Source organism: Alosa pseudoharengus, unplaced genomic scaffold (genome assembly GCF_046254945.1).
Source record: "Alosa pseudoharengus isolate Yale_2024_CS ecotype anadromous, Long Island Sound unplaced genomic scaffold, YU_APseudo_1.1 YU_APseudo_1.1_scf_6, whole genome shotgun sequence".
In the NCBI taxonomy this organism is placed as follows: Eukaryota; Metazoa; Chordata; class Actinopteri; order Clupeiformes; family Clupeidae; genus Alosa; species Alosa pseudoharengus.
The window spans coordinates 1,202,501-1,215,000 of NW_027468848.1; the positions used below are offsets into that span (position 1 = coordinate 1,202,501).

The window sequence follows — 12,500 nt, forward strand, 5'->3', positions numbered from 1 at the left end:
CACTCAAATTGCCAGCCAGCCGCCTTTCCTAGCGATAGCTGGCCTGATGAGGGAAATGGTTTTCTATGGCAAACAATCACTGGCTGAAGTTTTGCCTTCGTTTTTAACTAATTTTATATTAGTGGTGGGTTGTGGCGTAAAATGACTTGATTGTAGGCTTAGCTGTTAGTTTGTTGTTCAGTTGACAATATTTATCTAACAGCTATCTCTTTTTCCCCCTTCTATTTCTGCTTTGTGCCGCTTCACTCTGCTACTGGATGGTGGAGGATCAGGCTGACTGCAACAGCTATGGATGCTATACTGAATGGATGGCAGGAAAGCACAGCACACGTGAATTTCTAGATGAAGAAGAGTGAATAAATGCACTTGCTTAACTGATAAGTTGTCAATGGTTATTTATGCAAGCTTGTGTAGCCTAAACCAGACATACCTAGGCCTAGCCAAATTTATCCTGGCTGGAGATAAAGCAGGATATGAGGACATTTTGCCAGATTAGGCTAATAGTGGTTTACTGAGGTTTAATATCAATTGAAATACTATTGAAATCACGTTGATCTTTAGTTTGGTTATAATTTCAACATTGTTTCAATATTCATTTTACCATTGAAATCCCGTTGATCTGTAGTTAGAATTTCACGTTGATCATCAACACCAACTGGAAGCCCCGTTTAGGTAGTCTTGCATTGCATACAATTAGGCTTTCTCTGAACTACATTTTCCAAAGGCCAGCTTTCGTGCTTGTATCACAACTTCAGAACGGCTTGACGCACATGCTTCAAATTTGGTGTGAACATTTGTATGGACTCAATGATGAAGTCAAATGTCAAGGTCAAACCCACCTTGAGTGTGATATCTCAAGAATGCCTGACACACAAGGTTTTTTGGTACAAGGGTTTGTATGAACTCAAAGATTAAGTGATTCAATGGGTTTTTTTTCTTCAGGAATCTCCCCACCAACATTAACCCAGCAGCTTTCCATCCACTATGTAATTCCTCTGGCATTACATTTCTAGTTCTGTTTGATTTCTGATGCTGTATAATGTAGTCTTATTTATGTAAGCAAAAAGAACAAAAGGGATCTTTCAGTGTAGGCTACCAAATAAATCACTTCTGGTTTGATTAGTTTCATTTAGCGAGTCCATTTTTGGACTCACTGTGACGTTGGGGGCGTTCCCGCTCAGGTCGAGCTTATCATCAGAAGAGTAGAAGGTGTACGTCTGCATTACGTCAGCCCCTGCCCGCAGGAACTCCCGGTGAAGCTGCCTTACTTCAAAACAAACAAACAAACAACACATTAACACTAGTGTATGATTATAGCCCACTCAGTATAAGGCCAGTTCAGACTGTGGCATAAGCAATCTAAGCAGGTTAATATGGTTGATGCATGACAGGCTCATAAGGGCCAAAGCAGCAGGTTAATATATGGTTGACCTTTGCTCCTCGTCACACTTAGATTGTATTTGGGTCATACAAGTGCAGAATGGATGAGTATGAGACAGCAGAAAGATATTTTATCCACTTCGCTGTAGGCAGATTCCACATCTCTTCAGCTATTTTAATTCCAGTCAGAACATATTTTGATAAGACTATTGCAGAGTCCGAATTCGCGCACGTCAACTCACGCACCTGTTGACCGATCTTATAACGACAGAACACTAATGGCTACGAGAAGTCCCATATCCTAGGCCTTAAGGCGGAGTGATTAAAATGTCAAGTGTACATGCGCTTAATTTTTGGTTTGTGAGTTATAGAAAAAAGGATAAACTCAAAAACTGTCGTTGATGGCCGCGGTCTGGGACATGCAGCATGCACACGACCCAAGCTTCCGCAGGCTGGCACTGCGTTGTTCACCTGCTTCAGGGTGCTCAACCGCGGCCTCCGGTGTCCAGTGTCCCGCCTTCACGTAACCCCTGCGCTCGAGCTGCATGGTGTAGCCGCCATCACCGATAATAACTTCTCCCGCCTCCAAGCGCTCGAGGATTCCCTAAGAAAGACAACATGCCAGTTAAAATCACACGATTTACATAATTAGGCCTACCCATGAAAGATGTCCAAGAAGTCTTAGAAAATTAACGATGTTATAGGCCTACCTTAAATTTAGCTTTGGGGATCAATAAAGTATCTATCTATCTGTCTATCTGCGTGATTGATAAGAAGCAATCGCTGAGCCTACCGTCGCTATCTAATGCATGTGTCCAAATAAAAACAATAGGCCTACCTTTCTCTTGACAGATGCCATTGCTTTACTCTGCTGTTGATTAAACGGGTCTGACTGACGTTTGGACCAATGAATCTCTGCAGAGCCCCTTTCCACCGTTATGTTGGAGGAAATATCAGCTTTAGATTTCAGCCTTTTGTCCGTGGGGCTTTGCCCAGCCTGTGCGGAGTAAACTGTTCGAGTAAGGCGTTCTTCTAACCGTGCAATCACAATCTTCCGCCCATGGCAGGGGGCGGAGACTGCTGTCCGGAGACTCCCATCTGTCCGGCTAGGAACTCCTCAAAAAGCCTCCAGTCGAACAGATTAGAGGTGGATTTTGTCGTTCGTTCTCATGACACAGTTCGCGTCGTTCAGTTCACCAAGATGATTCGTTCTGAATCGTTCGTTCTTTCGCATTTCCTGTAGCCTACAACGTAGTTCAGCAGTGAATCATGGAATGCAGGTTCTCCCCACACAGCAGTAGACTCCTAGGCGGATCCGCCTTCGAATCGCCAAACCCGCGTGACTGTCGCATTCGTTTTGGTGCCGCACAGAGGATCAGCTCCGCCTCCAGGCGGCTCCGTAAATTCTACTGTCAAACAGCGGGTCCTGAGTGGACCCATGTCGGATCCGCGGGCGCGGACGCGCCTGTACTGTAACGGTTGAACATGACTGTACACCAAGAGCCGAGAAGAGTCATACTAGTGGATATTTTCTTTGCTGGGACACGGTTGCGCTGAACCCTCTCGAGTAAGTGATATTTATTAATATATTGCGACATTCACAATAGCTAAACATTGGCCTTTGTGGTTTTATACTTAAAACTTACTTATCATGTTTATTGATTATAATGACGTTGTTTGATATTAGGACTAACGTTAACGTTAACGTTAGTGCAGACGTTTGTAATTTTGAGCAACAGGCTAAGTTAACGTTATTGTTAGCTATGATGCTCATATGAGTCTGTAGCCTATTTGATTTAAAATGGGTTAGCAATTTTGGCAGAATATGTTATGGTAGTGTGATTTAAAAAACACACATTGTTATTTAACGTTAGTCTGGTCTTGTCTGTTTTAATGTGTTGCTGTTGTCCATAGTCCATAGTGCTACTATGCTAGCGGCATACAGCTGCTAGCTAGCATGCTGCTAGGCGCAATTGCATAAGTTATTGCTAATGTCTATTATACATATATATGTTTGAGATCACGTTTGCGATGCAATCCTTGATTAAGCTGATACATTGGCACTGGTATTTCAGTCAACGAAGTCAGTGAAGCACTCCTCTGCTATGAAAGCTACCTAGCTAGCTGCTACAACTTTAGCATGTTGACTCACTGATAATGGTTTAGCCCTAGCTTCTAGCTAGCTGTGCATTAACGTTTGCATTTTGCCAAGTTTGGTCTCATACGTAACTTTAGTGTCCTTCTGCCATCTTTGTAATGAAAGCCTCGGCATTTTAATCACTGTTTAAGTCGGTTCAGACAACTAATGGGTATTGGCGTCTGTTTGTGATTTATTATGCTAACGTAACTTAACTGTATGGAACTTGGTCCCCATCTTCTATTTTGTTTGTTCTGCAGCGTCAACTTTTATCGGCTGGATTCTACCATCTAACGTTACGATTGCCTCTGTTGGGTTCGCTTGATGAAGATACTTTCTGGGTTATTAAAATGTAATGTGAACACATTCCCGTAGCATTCCAAAATAGACCAGAGATGCTTGTACTATATGTATATTTGGACATTTTGGGATTGCAATAACCATAATGATATGGTTATTTAACAGCCATCGTTTCGGGGACTCTGATGAGAGTGAAGAAGAGCCAGTAAATGGTGACTTTGCATCTCTGAGGTACCTTCCAACTCGCCTGGTAAGTTATATCAGTTGAAGCCTCAAACCTAAGCCAATTGCACTGGCAAAGTAAGTAATAATCTCTTAACATTGAAATAACTAAATCATAATATTAATATTAGAGATATGGTTAACACAAGGATTAAAGTTCTCCGTCGTAGGACGGATTTCCGTCAATTTGATTTTAGAAATGTCATATTTGAGATCGATGCAGATCCGATGAGAAAAAAAAATAGGAGGGGGGGGGGGCTATCACCTTTTCTTTTCCTTTTTTTAAGGCAACTACAAATATTAGGTCCGATGAATTAATGTGTGTGATGATAAATGTTTAAAGACCTAGCTGCTAATAGTGTTCTTGAGAACTTTCTGTGTCTCAATCAGTGACGGCTCAAGAAGATAGCCTAGCCTACCTCAGCCATGAGTTCCGCTTTGTTTATGTTGTAGCTACACGCTTGTCTCGTTGGCCTGGGGCGTTTGCTTAAAAAAAAGAACACATATGGAGGACTAATAACGGTCTAAAAGTTGGATTATAGTGACACAATCGAGACAGCTGATGAGGTTGGCAAATCCGTTTAACTTTTTTGGATATGATATTGTGAGCTCTATGTGCGAATTCGGAGAAGAAGCGTAGGCCTAGGCTGTTCTTTCCGTGCATCAATGTAGACAATTTCTTACTATCGCGAACTCTTGTCAGGGGAGGTCATTCATTTTGGGTGTCACCTATGACTTGAACAGATAGCCTGCTATGCCACCCCATGTAGGCTACTATTATTGTTACAGTTTTTAATCAATGCAACTAACATTATGTGTAAAGCGACGCAATATAAACCGTATGCAATGTATTATCCCGTCTGACATGTACAACAATGTTTTTCACAATTTGCAACGGAAGGTTTTGACAGCGTGTTAACATAAAATAATAATAATATTGTCTTCATCGCGAACTGTTTAGTAAGGGGGTCAGTCGTGTTTGTGACGCACAGACAGCCTTGTAGCCTATTTTGCTTTAGGCCTCACTTATAACGACAGTAGGTTGTGAGTGTATGTTGACAAAAAATAACCATGCAATCAAAATAGTCAACTTAAAACTTTGCTATAAAATATTATTAATTTATAGCACAAAACCATAACCAGTATGCCTACCAGAACCTCGCATATTAGCGTAATTTGCGTCTATTTGGCAAGGCCACTAGCTGTCATGGATGCGTTGTTGCTAAAGGAAGGCAGGTGTCAAAAGCTAAAAAATAAATGGAGATGGGCAGCTGTTGGAAATGGGGGAGAACTAACAAGCCATGGTGTAAAGAAATGAAAGTGCCAGGGGCAGTGTTTGGCAAGTTACTTCAAAATCGTAATGTATTATGTATTACTTATTACTGTCATTTCAAAGTAATTTGTTACATTATAATATTACTGTCTTTGAATTGTAAGGCATTACACTACTATTGTATTACTTTTAAGTTACTTTTACCAAAATATCTAGAAATATGGATTTGGAATTCTAAATGCAGTTTATTATGCTCAATGCAGCTCATTCCTTCTAATTGAGGGCGATGGGGTATAACATAATGACTGAGCTAGGCTTAAGGCTAACAGTAGAATGCAATAGGCGCAGTGATGGCTCACGATGCAATACAAGGAACAATCATAGCCAGAATTTTGTTAAAAGCAGACAAAAGGTCGAAGTCTGGTCAATTGTGATAGAAATGCTGTAACTTTAGGCTTAGGCCTACTCATTAAAATCAACAGAGAGCCCACTACCTGTATATTGTAACCCAAAACTTGTCAAGACAGGCTACACAGTGCCGCTGCTGGCCATTTTGGTGCCCTAACTGGTGAAATACAGTATTAACCCAAGTATGTCATCATATGGTCAACTATAAAGATGTAGGCTAATCTGCCTGTTCCCAGGGATGGGTAGTATTTCTGAAACATGTAATATGTATTTCAAATACAAAATAGTATTTTGTCATTTGTATTTTATTTGGTTGAAGGAAATGGCTCTGTATTTTGTATCAAAATACTTTATTGGTGTGTATTTTTGTATTTTAGAAATACTGCAAAATACTATATGTGAAACACACTAAAAAAAGTAGATACTACACACAGGTGTAATGAAGTCGTACGCAAGTAAAGATGAGCAAGTTTACCTGTGCAAGTTCACATAAGGGCACCGACAAAGGCAACCATGTCCTATTGTCTCCATGCCAATCTTTAACAGAAAAAATGTCCGATATCTCAATGAACCACAATGACATCAATAGATGGTAAGGTGTTGAGTGTGTTTGAATTCCCTTCCTTGTAGCATCCATTTCTGCATTCTACAGTGGGGACAAGTTCACCTTGTTTAATTAAATAACAATTCTATTTCCTTATTAGCTGCATACTTGAGGTTGGAGATATTAAGGCATATCAAGTTTCTCACATACTGGAACTTCAAGATACATAGCCTTATGATTTTCTTATTCAGTTCTGCACTGGACTTGAATTACGAAATTCGGCACAGATAAACAATTATGATTTTGGCCTATTATGATTAGGTATATATGAAGAACGTATGACTTATGGCCTGAAAAAAGTTCAGTCAAACGATTTTTTTTCACTTTAATCCCTGGGTTAACATTCTTAGTGCTAAAGACATTCCCCTATCCTTGTATCTATTCCTCCAGCTCCACCATCTTGCCGAGTGCCAGGCAGCAGAGTCACTACCCCTCAACCTGGAGAAAACTGTTAAGGTAAAGACTGATCTCTGAAATAAAATTGAATACAGTGGCCCCATCTATATTAACACAGCAGTAGTCACTCTATTTCAAATCAACAGATTGCATCTGCATTACCATCTCAGATTTTCTGCATACTTCATACATTACATAAATCTCAGCCAAATATTTTGTCAGTTAAAACATCTGCATTCATGCAATATTGCCTGAAAAGTTCATTCATTATTATCAGATTGTATTGAAACACATTGATTTCAATGTCAATCCATTCATGGAGTTGATATAGATAGTGCATACCAAAATGTTGAAACATACAAATTCATGTCCAGTATGACCAGAGATTTGTTTTTGTTTGCCATTGTTTGGCCCTGTAGCTCTCAGCCTACCATGGTTAACAGATCACAACCATTTCTCTCCCTTAGCACCTCACCATGGGGCAGGACCGCAACACTCTTCACCACCTCAACTCCCTGCACCTGCATTTAACATACGGAGAGTTACTCAAGGTAGGGACTGATCTCTGAAATATTAGTGAATAGAAAGGCCCCATGTGTATTATCAATGATGACTACCATTTAATACATTTTTTCCCCCTCTCGCACACCGCCCACCTCACTATGGGCCAGGAATGGCAGTCCCTCCTCAACTCCCTCCACCCCCACGTGCAGCGAACAGAGGAGCTTTGTAAGTCATGTTTCTAATATATTGTATTGTGTAAGCATACTTGGCTTTGGATGCTACATACCATAAACATAAACATATCTGTCTGTTTGATTACAGGTGCTGTGAGGAAAAACATGGTGACACGGTCAGCCACGGACGCTGAGGTCACCAAGCACGCAATTAGGTGTTTCAACTGGCGGTGGATCGGGCAACGAGGAGACGTGTTCCGCCTCCATCCACACAAATGGAGTAATAGGAGAAATAAGCATTAAACAATCTTTTTATTGAACTTCTTGTCATTCACCAGTTATTCATTTTCTGATATTTTAGATGTGCATAGCACAGCATTTCATTGAAGTTGTAGCCTATTAGATAAAATATTTCATGTCTGCACTGACCTAGGCTGATAAAGCACTAAATTAGGTTTTGACCTCAAAATTCATGTAGAGTAGCCTAGGCAACGTAGGCTACTTAACAAAAACAGAATAGCTTATAACCTGTAACTTTCCATAAATGTCCATTTTATATTTCCATTGAGTAGTGATCACGTTTGTACAGTAAATTGATGTCTTGACTTAAACCTTTTCTGTTAGGTTTATTGACAGTATTGTTAAGTTAAAAGTACGAGGCGATGCTAATCGTAGGCCTATCTTGCTGTAGTAGCCTAGGCTAGGCCTAGTGATAGTTTTACTTTTATCCTATAGTTTATCCTATTTAATCCTACAGCAAGAACAGAAGGAATTTTGAAAATGAGATAAACGGGTCCGAAACGGACCCGGGCCAGATGAGCTTTATGAGTCCGTTGCGGGTCCGCGGCGGATGTATGTATCAATTTGCGGGTCCCAAACGGACCCGCCGCGGAGGTAAGGTTTTAATCGCGGATGCGGGGCGGATGCAGCGCGGAGCCACGGCGGGTCCGCGATCCGCCTTCGTAGCGGATCCGTTCCTGAGAGCATCTGGACTCCGATACGGGTCCGTTTCGCGGGTCCGTTCCGGAGGCCGTCATACATCCGCGGCGGATCCGCCGCGGAGTCCTTTTGCTGTGTGGGTCAGCTCCTCGTTTGTGAAAACGGTCAACACAACACTGTAATTGTAGCGGCAAATATAGCTGCAACTTCATGATTATGTGTACTTTTAGACAAAACAGCAGTAGCTAATGTGTTCATTCACCTTGACATTACATATTGAAGGTAAATAGAGTAGACTACGGCTAGAACTAGATCAGCTAATTTCTTTTTTAAAAATGTGTTCATTCATAAAGGAACAAAGACCCAGTAGGCTATGCCGACAAACATGTTTAAAGGCTTGGCAGAAAGATTATATTGATGAAAAGGTTTCAAGTCCCCATTTTGCCTAGGCTACAGAGCCTTAATCACTCTGCTTCTTCTGCTTCACTCTGCCAAGAACGAGTGACTGACTTAACGAGAACGACAGACCGAATTGAAACAGGTGGGGGTCTTGGCGTGAGAACGAACGAACGAACGAGACTGAAGAGACAATTATTAACCTGGCATGACACAGAAAATACAAAGACAGCATGCATTTACCATTAGACAGATATTTAAATGTAAATGCCAATATTGAAATGCAAAATGGAGTTAATGTAAACCATTAGCCTATCGTTATTTTTTATCGTATGCTCTCCCACTAGCCCATTTGTTTTTTTTTTCATGGAAACGGTTGCTATGCTTTCATGCCTCTCATTGGCTAATTCGATGAGAACGTTTTAGAAACAATACAGACAACAGCATACGATTGGTTTGGCTCTCGCGGCATTCACAGCAGCACTAGGTCAGTGTGATTCAGCGACGAACGAAAGAACGAACAAGAACGGGAAAGGCAAACCAGTTCAGGTCGTTCATTTTAAAGACCCGTTCAAAGGAACTAGTTCGTTCGCGACCGACCCACAGATTAGGGGCCCTATCATGACATTCTAAAGTGCATCGTCACTCGTCAAAAGTCTATTAAAATTTAGTAGGATGTCCAGTTCACATTGGGAGGGGTTTCGTTATCAAAAGTGGAGCGCATGGCGTAACAAGGTGTTCCTAGGTTTTTTAATCAGTCATATGGGTGTGTTTGGGGCGTAACATCATTTTAACCAATGAGAATGACATCTGTCATCCCCTTTAACGGCGCAACGCGCGATATGTCAAATAAATGCATCGGTATTTTGGCATTCAACGGCGCATTTGAAGGAGGCTGCTTGCGAGACCGTATGGAATAGTCATGATGGGTACATGACGACACTCTGTGGTTGATGGGACATCAAGTTTACATTAAATGCTTTGCAGTGGTTATAATTCAATAGCCTACTATAAACCAAGCTATTGGCAACAGCATACTATAAAGTAATGCACTATTTAGATGTTCTCACAAGAGGTTGGTCCGGTTTACATGAAGAAAATGACAACCACAAGACAAAAATATAGACTTTTATTACATGTGCTGCACTCCATGTCACAGAAACACACAAAAGCACCATGTTAATTACGCTCAGGCAATGTAGGGCTACTACTGAGTTAGAATGAGATGGGAAAGGTCTTATAAAATATATATTTTAACTAAGCAGATAGGATGGGCTATCTAGAGTTTATCCACACACACTCGCACTCACACACACACACACACACACACACATAGTATCAAGCTGAAATAAGAGAAAACGTTGACCTGCAGTGCAAACACCATAGTGTGAATCCCTTCATCATTACAGCCTTCATTATTGGCTAATCATTAGCACTACTTACTGTGCGTTTCACATTCTGATCATTTTATTTTGGATTGCAGTGGATGGTGTGTGAAAGTTCTATCCCGTTCTTTTTTAAGGGTGTTTTAAAGATCACAAACAAAAATAACAGAGCAAGCTACAAAAGTGAAAACCGTTATATATATTAATATAAACACATACTGCAAAGTGAAAACCGTTATATATATTAATATAAACACATACTGCAATATGTACAATATTCACATAAGAATCCCGAAGTTCAATCATTGTTTTCAGATCTGCTCGACCAAATGGACTGATTGAACGCATCTCCAGCTCATATCATACAGAAAGATGGTTGGTCATGTGACCTGTGCTGTCCTGGAAAGGCAAAAGACCTTAACTCACCAGAGTGTCAAACTGAGAAAAATGACTTTAAAGTTTCTTTGTTGTCTAGCCAAATGTATATTATAGGTAGGACACTGGAAATCTGGCTATTACCTGTTTTAATGAAGATAAGTCTGTACATAAACATCTTGGGCTCAAACTTGACCTTTGACCCTTATGTGGACGTTACTGTACTTTGCCTTTGTGTTTGTTATCAGGGCCATGCCAGGGCAAAAGGCAGTAATTTCCATAACTTCTATTTAGGATGACTGTGCGCTTCCATAATCAATATCTATTTAATGCAGAGTAGGATGACTGTGCACTTCCTCAGTGTTTATGTGTGCAATGCATGCACAGGCATGTGTGTGTGTGTGTGTACATGCATGTGTATGCAAATGTGTGTGTGTGTGTGTGTTTGTAAATGTGTATTTGTGTGTCTGCAAATGTGTGTGTGTGTGTATGTGTACAGGTGTGTGTATGTGTGTGTGTGTGTGTGTGTGTGTACATGTGTGTGTGTGTTTGTAAACATGTGTCTTCCTAGTTGAGCGTTCCTCTGCAGTTCTCTGCGGCACACAAGCACGGAATCTTCACGTCTTCGATGGGGAATTTGTAATCGTATGTGATTTCCTCGTTGACTCCGATGGGCTGTCGGGAGTAGATCACAATCTTTTTCTGGGACTCCACACTGATAATTTTGGCGTAGCAGTTTGGCTAAAAGAAATATAATACCATATAATAGCATCAACACACACACAGACATGTAATGTCATATAACACAATCAACAGACACACACACACACACACACATGTACATGCACACACACACACACACACACACTTATAATACCATATAATACAGTCCTCATGTCAGTACAATGATACTGAAAGCATTGAATTGAAAAATAAATGAGTGTGTGTGTGTGCGTGTGTCTGTGTGTGTGCATGTGTCTGTGTGCGTGTGTATGTGTGTGTGTGTGTATGTGTGTGCGTGTGTGCATGTGTATGTGTGTGTGTGTGTGTGTTTGTGTGCGTGTGTCTGACTCACGTTGCAGCTGTGGTTGATAAAGCGGGCCAAGTTGCCACATTTGGTGGCGTCGATGATGGTGTTGTGGTCGATACGGAACAGGTAGCTGCTCCCGATGCCCTCCTTCTCATAGCACTGCTCCCTCCAATCAGCTATCACCTGCAGGAGAGCCCACCAATCAGAGTGGAGATGCCCACCCGTCAGAGAGGAGATGCCCACCAATCAGAGTGGAGATGCCCACCCGTCAGAGAGGAGAGCCCACCAATCAGAGTGGAGATGCCCACCATGCCCACCCAGTCATAGAGGAGATGCCCACCCAGTGGGGTGACCTGGCATGTTCCAGGAACATCTGGACAGTAACGCTTAGGATACTCTGTCCTGCCTGGTCCTCAGTAATGTGCTTTACCCTAAGATCCATGTGAAAACTTGTCGGATTTCTCCTTTAATTGTTAAGTCTTAAAGGTACACTATGCAAGATTTCCACTTTAGTAAAACCTCTACGAAGCCAATTTGATGGTAAACAAACTTGTAAAAGGGGAATCGTTCATTTAGCATAGCCGTACAGGACAGCCGTAGTGTTCACCTAGCATAGCCGTACAGCACAGCCATAGTGTTCACCTAGCATAGCCATACAGCATAGCCATAGTGTTCACCTAGCATAGCATAGCTGTAGTGTTCACCTAGCATAGCCGTACAGCATAGCCGTAGTGTTCACCTAGCATAGCCGTAGTGTTCACCTAGCATAGCCATACAGCATAGCCGTAGTGTTTACCTAGCATAGGCGTACAGCATAGCCATAGTGTTCACCTAGCATAGCCGTAGTGTTCACCTAGCATAGCCATACAGCATGGCCGTAGTGTTCACCTAGCATAGGCGTACAGCATAGCCATAGTGTTCACCTAGCATAGCCGTAGTGTTCACCTAGCATAGCCATAAAGCATAGCCGTAGTGTTC

At 41.5% G+C, this 12,500-nt stretch overlaps 2 protein-coding genes across 2 annotated transcripts in view; both read right to left on the reverse strand.

Moving 5' to 3' along the window:
• LOC143106114 (betaine--homocysteine S-methyltransferase 1-like) overlaps window positions 1-2,430 on the reverse strand; it is a 16,484-nt gene extending 14,054 nt beyond the window's left edge. Inside the window, exons 1-3 of the mRNA XM_076270301.1 lie at window positions 2,219-2,430; window positions 1,852-1,984; window positions 1,155-1,267 (exon numbers count right to left, since the gene is read on the reverse strand). Of these exons, the coding sequence (XP_076126416.1) occupies window positions 1,155-1,267; window positions 1,852-1,984; window positions 2,219-2,239 (267 nt within the window). The 5' untranslated portion in view covers window positions 2,240-2,430. The remainder of the gene's footprint in view (window positions 1-1,154; window positions 1,268-1,851; window positions 1,985-2,218) is intronic.
• A 7,446-nt stretch (window positions 2,431-9,876) lies between these two features.
• Window positions 9,877-12,500, reverse strand: part of LOC143106409 (histone-lysine N-methyltransferase SETD1B-A-like) — a 34,158-nt gene continuing 31,534 nt past the window's right edge. Inside the window, exons 18-19 of the mRNA XM_076270683.1 lie at window positions 11,568-11,705; window positions 9,877-11,233 (exon numbers count right to left, since the gene is read on the reverse strand). Coding sequence (XP_076126798.1) covers window positions 11,060-11,233; window positions 11,568-11,705 — 312 coding nt within the window. The 3' untranslated portion in view covers window positions 9,877-11,059. The remainder of the gene's footprint in view (window positions 11,234-11,567; window positions 11,706-12,500) is intronic.